This window comes from Aquarana catesbeiana, linkage group LG03, assembly GCF_042186555.1.
Source record: "Aquarana catesbeiana isolate 2022-GZ linkage group LG03, ASM4218655v1, whole genome shotgun sequence".
Taxonomy (NCBI): Eukaryota; Metazoa; Chordata; class Amphibia; order Anura; family Ranidae; genus Aquarana; species Aquarana catesbeiana.
The window spans coordinates 614,014,242-614,027,588 of record NC_133326.1 but is presented as its reverse complement, the minus strand read 5'-3'; the positions used below and the strand labels follow the sequence as shown (position 1 = coordinate 614,027,588).

Sequence of the window (13,347 nt, the reverse complement as noted above, 5' to 3'; positions counted from 1 at the left end):
CTGCAGTCTCTGACCATCTTCTGTATTATGTCTGCAGTCTCTGACCATCTCCTGTACTATGATTGCAGTCTCTGATCGTCTCTTGTATCATGTCTACTATCTCTGACCATCTCCTGTACTATGTCTGGGGGCTCTTTCTAACAGACTCTCTAACAGACGCCCTCTCTGTGTGCATCAGAGAGACTCCCCTCCAGGTCTCATTAGTGTACGCTCTTCCTTTATTTTCTTTATTGTTAAAAGATCATGGGAGGATCCTAGGGTAACGAAGACTTCTTAGGGGAGCATCTTTATGTTTGAGTCGTTGCCATAGTAACATTTGTAAAGAGGAGGAGTTGGTAAGATGACCACGCCCACGTGGGGGCCCCAGAAATATTTCTGCACCCAGGCGTCTGTGACCCTAGGATCGGCCCTGCACCCATCCATCATTATCTCCATGCTTTATTTTGTTGCAAAATCACTTTGAAACCCCCCCCCCCCCAGCATTTGTAGCCCTAAACCCCAGTTGTTTGATACTTTTTAACCGCTTGCCGACCAGCCGCCCTCATTATACTGCGGCAGGTTGGCATGGCTGCGCAAATCGCCATAGGTGTACGTCGGGCGCTTTAAGAGCGATAGGGGGCGTGCGCACGTGACGCCGGAGCTGCTGCACGTGGCCGGCGGCCACGATGTTCACCAGCCACCTGCAATCACTCCACAGAGAGCCAGACTGAGGATCTGTGTGTGTAAACGTTCTGACAGGGGAGCAAACAGAGATCTGCTGTTCCCAGTGATCAGGAACAGCGATCCCTCTCCTCCTCCAGTCAGTACACTGCCCCCACAGTTAGAAACGCCTCTCTAGGGAACACTTAACTCCTTGATTGCCCCCTAGTGTAAACCCCTTCCTTGTCAGTGCCATTTATACAGTAATCAGTGGCTATTTTTAGCTCTGATCGCTGTATAAATGCCACCGGTCCCAAAAAAGTGTCAAAAGTGTCCGATCTGTCCTCCGCAATGCTGCAGTCCCACTAAAAATCGCTGATCACCGCCATTACTAGTAAATAAATAAATACATTTTAAAAATGCCATAAATCTATCCCCTATTTTGTAGACGCTATAACTTTTGCGCAAACCAATCAATATACGCTTACTGCAAATTTTTTTTACCAGAAAATATGTAGAAGAATATATATTGGCCTAAACTGATGAAAAAATGTATCTATTTATTTTGGATATTTATTATAGCAAAAAGTAAAAAATATTGAGGTTTATTTTAAAATTGAAGCTCTTTTTTTGTTAATAGCGCAAAAAATATAAACCGCATATGTGATCTAATACCACCAAAAGAAAGCTCTATTTGTGGGGAAAAAGAACATAAATTTTGTTGGGTACAACATCGCACAACCTCGCAATTGTCAGTTAAAGCGGCGCAGTGCTGTATCGCAAAGAAATTGCCTGGTCATTAACGGGGATGCGGGTCGCACGCAGCGCGCTCAGGGATCATGGAGTCTATGAGACTTGGCTGATCGCAGATCCGTGTAAGGGGTCGATCCCGGCCCCTTACCACGTGATCAGCTGTCAGCCAATGACGGCTGATCACGTGATGTAAACAGAAGCTCAGTAATTGATATTTTTTTTTCCTCATGCTGTCAGCGGGAGGGGAAAAAAAAGCCAATCACCCGCTTCTGTCAGAGGGACATCAGTCCCAGTGCCCACTGTGCCACCTACCAGTGCCCACAGTGCCACCCATCAATGCCCACCAGTGCTGCCAATCAATGCCCATCATTGGCTAATAATCAGTGCCACAGGTCAGTGCTGCCTATCAGTGTCACCTACCAGTGCCCATCAGTGCCCATCAGTGCTGCTTATCAGTGCCACCTATCAGTGCCCTTCAGTGCCACCCATTAGTGCCAAACATCAGTGCCACCTATCAGTGCTGCCTTATCATTGCTTATCAGTGCCACCTATCAGTGCCCATTAGTGCTGCCTTATCAGTGCCTATCAGTGCCGACTATCAGTGCCCATCAGCGCATCCTATCAGTGCCCATCAGTGCAGCCTAATCAGCGCACATCAGTGAAGTAGAAAAATGACCTGTTTTCAAAATTTTACAACGAATTATGAAACAGTTTTTTTTTGTTTTATTTAGCAAAAAATAAAAAACCCAGCAGCAATTAAATACCACCAAAAGAAAGCTCTATCTGTGTGAAAAAAATGATAAAAATTTCATTTGGGTAAACTGTAGCATGACCGCACAATTGTCATTCAAAGAGTGACAGCGCTGAAAGCTGAAAATTGGTCTGGGCAGGAAGGGGGTTTAAGTGCCCAGTAGGCAAGTGGTTAAGTGCTTAATTACTGTTGATGCTTCTAGTTCTAGTTAATGTTAATTCATCATTATGTGTGTTTCATTTGGTGAAGGAATTATGCACTTCTGAAATGTTTGCCATTATTTCCTGTGTAAACCTCTGGTTGCTGGAGGTAGTAATGGGACCTTGTCCCTGCATTACCTGTGTAGAATGGATTTTACAGAATGTTACACCCCATCACATGTACTTCCAATCCAGAGCAATGCTTCAGCAAGTGCATGTAGACTGACAGTGGTTAAAAGAGGCTGGAGGAGATCAGCAGAAAGGATGAAAAAAATTGAAAACAGTATTTTCTAAGAAAAAAGAAAAAAAAATCTTTCATGCTGCACAATGTTTTTGCAAACTAAATGTCATTCAGTTGTGGTTTGGATTTATGTTAAAATTCTGATTTTGTCTACTAGATTTTGGTACTAGACACATTAGGCACTACTGATTAGGTGTGATTCATTAAAAGCAAAAACTTGGATTAATAAACATATTGTTTTTTTTCTTCTATAAAATTGAACTTAATCCAATTCTAAAAGTAATGTTAAAAATATAACTTTGATATTTGATCAGACATCTGAAAAAAGATCAGGATGACTGTGGCTGCAGCAATGCTCAGGGCTCATGACTGTTTGATCCATCAGTGTTGGATTAAATGAAAAACATGACAGTGTCCCAGAGCCGATTAACAAAATGCTAATCAAAAAACAGTTTGGACTGTCAATCGTGTTGGTATTGTTGATCTTCATATTTTGGAACCAGACGGGGTCAACAGTGTACAGTAGATATACCCAATAACTCACAATTAGTGAGGATCATAACTAATGTATTTGCCAAATTCTAATTTTACGCTACCTGTACGAATAACTGTGTAGCTAGACAGTGCTGGGCCCCCAGACCTCAAGGCACCATAGCAGCTGCATCAACTGCTACAACTATAGTTATGTCCTTGTATTTGACACTTTGCAGTTGTGTTACACAATAAGAATGGGTCTGATTACACAGACCATGCCATAAAAAAGTCCAATCAAAATAAATGTGATTTCAAATGCCATTGTGGTTAGCTTTTGGCTTTATTTAACATATCTACAGCAGTGTTGCCAACCTAACAGATTGAAATTTACTGACACGACACCCAAAATTTACTGGCACAGCCAAGTTTTTACTGGCATTTCCAAAAGTTACAAAATGACAGTTTTAAGTACAAATTTCACTATTTAGGCTACAAACAAGTACAATATGTAATTAGCAATGTGATTTAAGATAGATAATAAGGGAAAAAACATATTTATTATTTTATTTTTGATATGGTAAGTAGGTAGCTCAGGGACAGGAGGGCAAGAAATTAGAATGGGTGGCACACACATGAAATTGACTCTCACAGTGATACTGACAGCAGTGTGCAGCAGTACAGATTACCGACACGACACGTCCCCTCCTGAGTCACAGTGACAGTCTCTCTCCAAGCCAGGTGGTCCCTCCAGTCCAAACAGCACTGATGGTCCCGCTCCTGGCCTGCCTTGCTCCCATCCCGCAGACCCACACACAAGGCTCTGGCCGCTCTGCTTAGCTCCCTTGCACCATGACATCACACGACATGCTCAGGCACCGCCTCCACCAGAGCCACCCAAACACACTGTAGCAGGCACTTGTATGGTCTCAGCTGGCTCCGGGCCGAGCGTCACAGTCATATTTTTTACTGGCAACCTTTTCTTTTTACTGGCATTTACTGGCAGGAAAAAAATTGACTGTTTTTTACTGGCTGCCAGTAAAAATACTGAAGGTTGGCAACACTGATCTACAGTGGAAGGTGGTGGTGTTGCCCTTCATATCCAATCACAATTAACCTGACACATTTTTAGAGCAGGAAAGAAATTTGAATCTTACACTTAGCTTGATATGAACATAAACATTTTTTGAAAAGGGCTTTCCATCTAAATCTTAAAGTACACCAGAAAACACTTTGTAGGCATAGAGAACTTCTCGAATTTTGACTTCTCTGTGCAGCTATAATGAAGAGCCTATCAACACTATTATGTTACCACTGATGGAATTATGACAATGATATGATGGAAATAATTAAAAGAAGAGTGAATGTCCATTTTTTTAAATACAATTGTATATGTCTTTTTATTGTGCATGTAGGCATCTAGAATAATGAATAATGACTGTCTCTTTCCATTAGTGTTTGCCTTCTCTGGCACTTACACATTACTTTTTGTGGCAAGATCACTGCAGGGAGTTGGATCGTCATTTTCAACTGTGGCAGGTAAGAACATAGCAATTATGGTTTTTCATGTAAACATGGCGTAGCACAGTAGAGCCTTCCTCGAAAAGAAGATATTCAGCCATCCATGGACATAATCCATCACCAAAAACAAGGACATTACTTCTTATTTCGAGATTGTAGGTAGAGCAATGCAAATCATTTCTGTTTGCCTTAACAGCTAACTGTACATTCAGAACCACTGGTGTGTAGCACAGATGCAGCCAAATACTGTGGAGCAATTTATTGCCAACTGCACACAGCTTTTTCAGAAAACAACAAGAAAATATTTCCCAACAGGTTATAGGGAGGCAGGCCACAAGAACCAAACTATACAAACTATCTGACCAAGGCTCTGCTGTGCTAAGCATTGGTCCAGCAAGGGGCTTTTTGATTACTTTTGGCATGGAAGCTATGGTATGGTTTTGGTGGAAGCTATGTTACTCACAAAATTATTAAGGCTGATTTAGGCTCATAAGTAGTGCTGAATTATGGTTAAACTATATCAGAATACTTTGTTTTCATGTGGTATATTCTCCAGTGAATTTTAAGACTGGTAGTGAAGGAGGGGATATGAGCTCTTTTAGAGTAGGCCTCTACACAGGTCATGGACAAATGTTCTTTTTTTGCCTCTTTATTAAAATGGCCCTGATGGACACAATCTTTCACAGAGTTGGCTGGCTATCAGCTGAATCAATTCTGTATTATTGCCCCTTTGTCATTTATTGTAAGGTTATTTATACTTGAGATGTTTTTCATACTTTTAAAGCCCCTCCACTGCACAATACATTCTTGGCGTGTCTGCTAGCTCTGTTATGCACCCTACTTCTCTTTATACAAACCACCTACTGTATATCCTCATACTCTAATGCCCTGTACACACGGTCGGATTTTCCGATGGAAAATGTGTGATAGGACCTTGTTGTCGGAAATTCCGACCGTGTGTAGGCTCCATCACACATTTTCCATAGGAATTTCCGACACACAAAGTCTGAGAGCTTGCTATAAAATTTTCCGACAACAAAATCCGTTGTCAGAAATTCCGATCGTGTGTAGACAAATCCGACGCACAAAGTGCCACGCATGCTCAGAATAAATTAAGAGACGAAAGTTATTGGCTACTGCCCCATTTATAGTCCCGACATACGTATTTTACATCACCGCGTTCAGAACGATCGGATTTTCCGACAACTTTGTGTGACCGTGTGTATGCAAGACAAGTTTGAGCCTAGGATTTTGTTGTCGGAATGTCCGATCAATGTCCGACCGTGTGTACGGGGCATAACTCTTTTAAATTGGTCATAGTTGTTAGATAATTGTTCCCTAAGGCAAGCCATACACAGAGTGAATTTCTTTCCGGCAACCATAGGTTGCCGGAAAGAAACTTGCTCGATTCCCCCATCAACACAGACAGTGTTGATGCAGAAATCCCTTCTGCTGGGTCAGTGTCTTCTCCCAGCAGGGGGCGGGGGAAGCCGTCCTTGTTGGGAGAAGGCAGTGATTATTGCTAGTGGCTATAGCAGCTGCTAACGATAATCGCAGGTAAAACCCGGCATGCTGGTTGTACCCAAGTTGATCGATCGACTTGGTACATTCAGCCTGCTCATACACAGTTCAATTCGAACCGTGTATGGCCTGTCTAATTTGGTCAATCATTTGAAAATCCCATGTCTGTAGCATTCCCTGTTTTTAAATTAAGAATCATTGACTAGGAAGAAATACTTCCAATCTTTGTTTTCTTCCCTTATATATGCTGGTGCCTCAAGCCGTCTGTTTAAGTCATGTGAATGTTTTCTGGGAGGGGCAGCTCAAAGGCATTACCCCTGGGCTGTTCAATCACTGTATGTCTGAATTACTGAATACAGTCATATGTCAATGACAACCTTAAGGCCGGCCATACATTATACAATTATCTTGTACAATTTTCCTTTAGATTTACCAAAACCATATAATATGAGGTCAAAGCTAAACACTTTTAATTTGTATGCAATCAAGAAGGCCCTTGCACTGCATAGTAAATCTAAAGGAAATTAAAGAGAAAGTAAACCCTGATGGGTTTTACTTCCTCTTTGTCCCCCTGCAAAGTAAAAGCATAATGGGCTAGTATGCATCACATACTAGCCCATTATGTGCCACTTACCTGCAAACGAAGCCCACAATGTCCCCACTGGTGGCCGCATCCATCTTCACCCCTCTTCCTGGCTCTGTGACTGGCTGGATCCGCGTGACGTCACTCCCGCGCATGCACACGGGAGCCGCCAGTCATGGCACTTGCGAGTGAAGAAACGGCACGGAGTGCCGTTCCTTCACAGCGCGTGCACTGATGACCTCATCGGCACAGTGTACAGCAAATATCTCCTAAACGGCGCACGTTTAGAAGATATTTCTTCTAGGCTTACCTATAGGTAAAAGTTGCAATCAGAGGTTAACAACTACTTTAAATAAGAACATTGTATAATGTATGGCCAGCTTTAAACTGTTGCTTTTTTACTATTTTGCTACTTCATAGTACTTCTTTCAATGCACTGCCCCCTCAAGAGAAAGTCAACTATATACTATATTATCATGTAGAAACCTAAGCTGTAATGAACAGTGAACTTGTGCTAGGAAAATGGTGGTGGACACAAGTAGAAGATAAATCAGTTAGGCAAGCAGCAGGAGTTTTTTTTTTTTTTTGTTTTTGTTTTTAAGGAAATAACTTAGCAGACAACATTTATACCCACACAATGGTTCTCATCACTCAATTTGGTTGTTATCTCCTCATTAGAACTTGTTCTGACCTGCATCTGTCTCCTTTTAAGCTGCATCAACCTGGTTCAAGCTACGTTTGTGTTCCTATTGACTTGTATTCGAAAAGAAGCAGTTCTGATGTGAACAAAATCCAGTGTACACAGGAATACGTAAAATAAAGTAAAAACACCAAATGCTGAGATCACGTAGCAAAAAATTTTTATACCATAAACTCTGGTAAAAATGCACTCACAATATAAAATAGTTAAAATAGCTTATCTAAATGTTGGAGTCCACACCTAATGGGGTTTGCTGTACATGGCAAGCTCATGGCAACTTCTTATCTTGCCAGCATCGGAAGCTTGAATATCAGGGACCAAGTTTATTATTATTATTTTTTACTATGCTCTGCCAATGTGCAGTGCTTTTTACATTTTTTTAATTTCAGTTTCTAAGCATATTTATATTCTTTATTCATTTTACTTTATTTATTTTAGACAGCTATATATATTGGCTTGCATGTTGGTTTTATACAAGTTACTAGTAATTTACTGTTTAATTAAACAAACCCAAACTTGCATTGATGGTGTTATAGAGGTTATATGAATATGTTGTTGGACAGTTTCCAGAAACAAACAGGTATCTCCAAATCCCAGGTATTAGATAAAAGGAGGAAGAGTAGGAGAGAGACACTGCTCCCTCAAAAATGATGGGATTTTAATTGGAGATATGAGCGTCTGTTATCAAGGTGAGCACATATACACCAGAGTATGGTTTAAGAAAATACTAAATTTATTTATAACATAACAGATAAAAAATTCCTCACATAGTCAAAAAACATTTAGACCATGAATTAATACTTAGTATGTGAAACAAAATGCTCAGATATGCAGAGGAGCATGTTTCGACATGTTTCGCTTCTTCAAGGCACCGCATGCATTTATAGTTTCATCTAGGTTACATAAAACATGTGATTAATATAACAATTAATCAATATTAGATTTTGCACAATAAGAAAATTCATGGCAGAGTAATATTGATTGCACGTGCTCACCTAGCTTGTAGTTTTAAAAGATTTATTGAATGATTTTGGCATCTCATTGTGCAAAGATCAGCCGTCAGAAGCACCGCCCACAGCAACTTCCTGGTGGAGGTCAGATCCAACAGGGTTGGTCAGTAAGGATATTGGATCGTGTTAATTGCCAGGGATTGAATAGTGACAGTAGGAACAAAGAAATAACCCCCTAAATTGGGACTTTGACAGACCACCCACTCAGAAATAGATAAAATGTAATCTTTAATAAAGTAGCGTAAAAAAACATAGTGACAGTAGTCTACGGTTTAAAAATATATATATGCTAACAGTAAATGCTTCATATTTGACTAATGAATTGTTATTAAATTCTATCAGAGAATAGGGAACTTAGATGGCTCGATATATACCCTGCATAGATCTCAATAAAAAAGGGGATAATAGCTTTGTAGACATGACCATCTAAATACCCATGATTTTGGATTATGCCATCATATCATGATGACATAAACTCCCATAAGTGCAATTATAATGTATACATTGGGGATAGTGAGGCTTAACTTTAAGCCCCCGTTCACACCTATGCGAATTAGATGCGGCCTACACCACTTCCATTTCGTAGGACATTTTAAAATACATTCATATGAATGCATCTGGTTCACATATGTGCGTTGCATTCACACTGCGCATTGCACAAAAAACATGTGCGTTTTCTGGGCATAGCGATGCGAATTACAAGCCCATTATCTGCTATGGGAACGCATCTGATTCGCAGATGCATTGCGTTCTGAACATGGATTTTTTCCTTCTCCTCACTACACCTCCCCCTCTCCCCCCCCCTCCCTGCTCACTGATCCACAGCTAAAACGCAGATGAACCTCTGAAAAACTGATTTTTATCTTCCCAGTGAAACCTGAGCTTCAATTCGCACCGCACATGCGTGAACCCAGGCTTAACATTTTTATATATATGTGTATGTTTACATTAATAGACAGGTTTATTTGATTTTATTTGTCATTTGTTAAATGGTGGACAAAAAGTCCAGAGGGGGATTATACGCCTCATACTGCCATAGGGTTTACAATAGTTCTTAGTTTGATCTATGCTGGTGTAAGTAGATGAGTTAATAATAATCACTACAGGTATTCAAGACCAGGTATAAATTAATTAGGCCGGTTGTTGCCTACAGCTGTTGACATGATGGAAATATGTAAAACAAATGTAAGCCCAGAGTTACACTAATATCAGCATAGTTCAAAGGTGATCTACCTTTGAACTATGCTGATATTAGTGTTGCCCTTTAAAAATTGACCTGTAGATAATCTTTTTGAGGACCATATGGGACATGTATTCAGCACAGTAGTGACAAACTTAGAGGCAAATCAGGCTTCCTCTAAGTTCGCAAAGTCTATGCAACAAGTTTTTTGGGGATATTTGTGACCTCTAGGCAGCAAAATTGGAGACAGCTTTGCACAGGTTGACACAATTAACAATTGAGACATGACAGATTTTCACTCCAAAGAGATGCACAATAAAGAAGTGGTCAGGGGAAGGTTTTACTACTACGGCTGAAGGAGGACTATTGTATATGAATGAAGCTGCCTAATCCTAATCTTTCATTTCTTGTCTACTCTTATCAAATGTGATTTTGTTTTCATGCATGTATTGTTATACATGTTCCTTCAGGTCTGGGGATGCTTGCAAATGTGTACACTGATGACTATGAGAGAGGAAAAGCAATGGGTATAGCACTGGGAGGTCTAGCGTTGGGTGTTCTCAGTAAGTATCTATATTTCCTATCTCTCCTTGTGCTGTCCTGTGGATGTTTCTGTATCTTCTTTTGAGATTTCCTTTCTCACATTCTGAATATCTCTACAGCCGGGGCTCCATTTGGTTCTGTCATGTATGAGTTTGTTGGAAAGTCTTCCCCGTTTCTGGTGCTGGCAGCTCTCGCTCTACTGGATGGTGGTAAGAATCTTTGTCTCTATTTCTACTGTACTCTTTATGATATATTGGAATATTGATATTGACGAAGTTACCCTATCACTAAATAATTACTGAACACTAGCAGAGTGATACAGGGATAAAGGTACTGTTGGCTGCATTTAAACAGCCACTACAGTCTCTGTCATTGTTGTCATATATTCATCTCTCCTAGCTGATGCCATAATTCATTTCAGTGATTTTCTACAGGTGCCAAGGGATACCTGTTGATTGTCTGGATTGTCATGTCTGGGGACACCAGACATCCACAGTACAGGGACAAGATCCTTTAACATCAAAGGTGAAAAGGCCAAAGTGTGCCTCCCATGAGATGTGAATTAGATCGGCAACAATGGTTGCAGGACCTGCTCGGTTTAAACCCCTCTCCTGCAAAGCACACAAGGTGTCTGTCCCTTATACCTACCCATTGGCCTGGCCTCGGGCCACTGATGAAAAAATATTGGATCATTTTGCTTAAACCCTATCTTTTTAATTTAAAATAAATCAGCGTATGCCCATTCATGTTCTCCCTAGGGTGATCCAATCATGCATGTTTATGTCACAATTAATTAAAAAAAGATCTGGAGGTCAGATGGTGCCTACTTGTCTAGCCACACTCTTATGACTGTGGCTAACTTTGCTTTCTGTACACACAAGACAGAAATCCGTGTGGGTATTAGAAATTGTGTTCTAATCCTTGCTATTAGAAAGTATGTCACCACTGACATAGAAAGCCCACAATTCACTTCCTTTGGTGCATGGTAATGCATAGATTATAGAGGAGAACTATAGCAGATAACATATCTAGAATATTAGATTTGATTCTTGTAAATTAATTTCCCTAATAATATTTTACAGCTTTAATAGCATGCAGTACCTGGCAGCGGTTTGTTTAGTCAGTTCCCACTACAGGCATACAGCAAATATAAGCCAGCGGGGCTGGGTCAGAAAATCTGAGTACACAGCTCCAGCTCCACACTCTTTGGCCAATAGGACCTATCAGGAAACATCACTTTTGTGTTAAAACAGAGTTGAGGGGGCCTCGAATATGTGGTTGCAGGTTGGGTCTGTCAGAGGGTGGGCTAAATACTCAGCCAGGGTTGAGGGTACAAGGTGCATGGCCCAGAAGGGGGACCTGTCGAAAGCCAGCCTGTCTGGCCAATCCTCCTTCTCTTGACAACCACCAGTCCCCTGACTGAGCCAGTCTTTACACTTACTTCTTGTTTCCCAGGTATAGGCCACCATGTACCATTCTACTTCTTCCTGAAACTTTTCTTCGCTTTTCAAACATGCAACGAACAATCAATTTAAACGTATATATTTACAGTCCATGTGCAGTACAGTCCCATATATCATGGCTGGTCGCATTCAGCTCTCTGCCCACTTTCAGGGTTTTCTCTCAATAGAGCTTTCCAGCTTTCCTGGCAGGACCCACTGGGGGAAGAATAGACAGCATTCCCCTGAAGGGGAAAACTGTTTCTTCACATTTTTTGCGTTGTGCAGGTCCTAGAGCTCCCACAATAGCTGAGGTACACACTTCTCCTCCCACTAACCATTCATTACTCAACTCTCCACTCCTTTCACTCCACCATTCCTTACTATTTTTAGTTGTAACTGGAAGGGAAATTAGTCCATCTAGAGGGTACAAAGTGGAAGATAACTTTGACCTCAACATTGAACTTCAACGGGGCTCTACAAGCAGACATAAAAAAAAGAGATTGCACAATATTTCTAATGTTCATTTAGATATTAGGTAAAATTGCTAAGACTTGTTTTGTAAATTTGACCCCTGAACCTCCTTATCCCTTGCTCCCTAGACTTTCATTAGGTCTCCTCTTCTGGCAAGATTGGCATAGCAGTGATTTTTGCCATGAAGAGTCTAAACCTCTACATACCACAGACCTGTAAACCTGACTTGAGAGTGTAATAAAGGGGTCTCTCTTCATCCTATACAGTAGTTTATTGCAAATGACTGTGTTTTTTCCCTTAGGTCCCATCCACACATGGATGATTGAAAAACCCAAGTATTTTAGTGCCTTTGTTGCATTATGCATTTTATTCTGCAGTGAATTGCATTTTAGATGCATTGAAGTGCATTTTCTTCATGTGTTTTTATCATGTAGTTCATGTGCATTTAAATGTAGAGAAACAAGCAAATGTGCAGCTACTTGCCTTAATACCCTCCGATACTAGACATGTGCGGTTCATTTCGAATTAATGTTTGGATAAACTTTTGTTTATTCGGAGATTCGGATATATTGAAATTCGTTGAATTTATGAAATTCAAATTGAAATTCGAATCTAATTTTACATTGAATTCCATTCAAATTCTAACTGTAAACATATTTCGAACGATTCGAATCGAAAAAAGACAGTAAATAAAAAAAAAAGAAATAAAACGAATTCCGAATAAGAAACCCAAATACAATTTGAATGAATCAACAGACTTTAACTAAACTAAATATCTAGATTAACGAATCTAAACAAAACATTTTTTTTTGTCATGCACAAGCCTGTCCTATACTACACTATGCAGTAAAACCTTGGATTGAGAGTAACTTGGTTTAAAAGTGTTTAGGAAGACAAGCAGAATTTTTTTATAAATGTTGACTTGATAAACAAGCGATGTCTTGATATACAAGTAGCGTCATGTCATAACTGAGTATAAAAGAGAAGAGAGGCACCTCTAAGTGTAGCAATATGGTTACATTTAATGAAGGTACTGTCAGAAACCATGAATCAGACTGAGACAGAAGTACAGTTAAATAACACTTGTTTAATAATAATAAAAAAAGGTAAACAGAGTAAACATCAGGAACTGGAACGGATAGTCAGACAAGTCAAAACGTCAGGGAGCCAGAGAACAGCGTAGTAGAACAGCAAGCAGGATCTGGAGCCAGAAGGAATGTCAACCAAGCAATTCTTTAACAGGTACACAGGAGAGCGTCTCTAGAGATGTGACCAAGGGAAGGCAGAGATCATCTGGACTGGATGGCTTAAGTAGGCAGGA

At 40.3% G+C, this 13,347-nt stretch overlaps 1 protein-coding gene across 2 annotated transcripts in view; it reads left to right on the top strand.

Moving 5' to 3' along the window:
• LOC141133109 (chromaffin granule amine transporter-like) overlaps positions 1-13,347 on the top strand; it is an 88,250-nt gene that overhangs the window by 21,668 nt on the left and 53,235 nt on the right. For both annotated transcript variants that reach the window (XM_073622254.1, XM_073622253.1), the window contains 3 exons: positions 4,511-4,594; positions 10,041-10,133; positions 10,233-10,322. In XM_073622254.1, the coding sequence (XP_073478355.1) occupies positions 4,511-4,594; positions 10,041-10,133; positions 10,233-10,322 (267 nt within the window). The remainder of the gene's footprint in view (positions 1-4,510; positions 4,595-10,040; positions 10,134-10,232; positions 10,323-13,347) is intronic.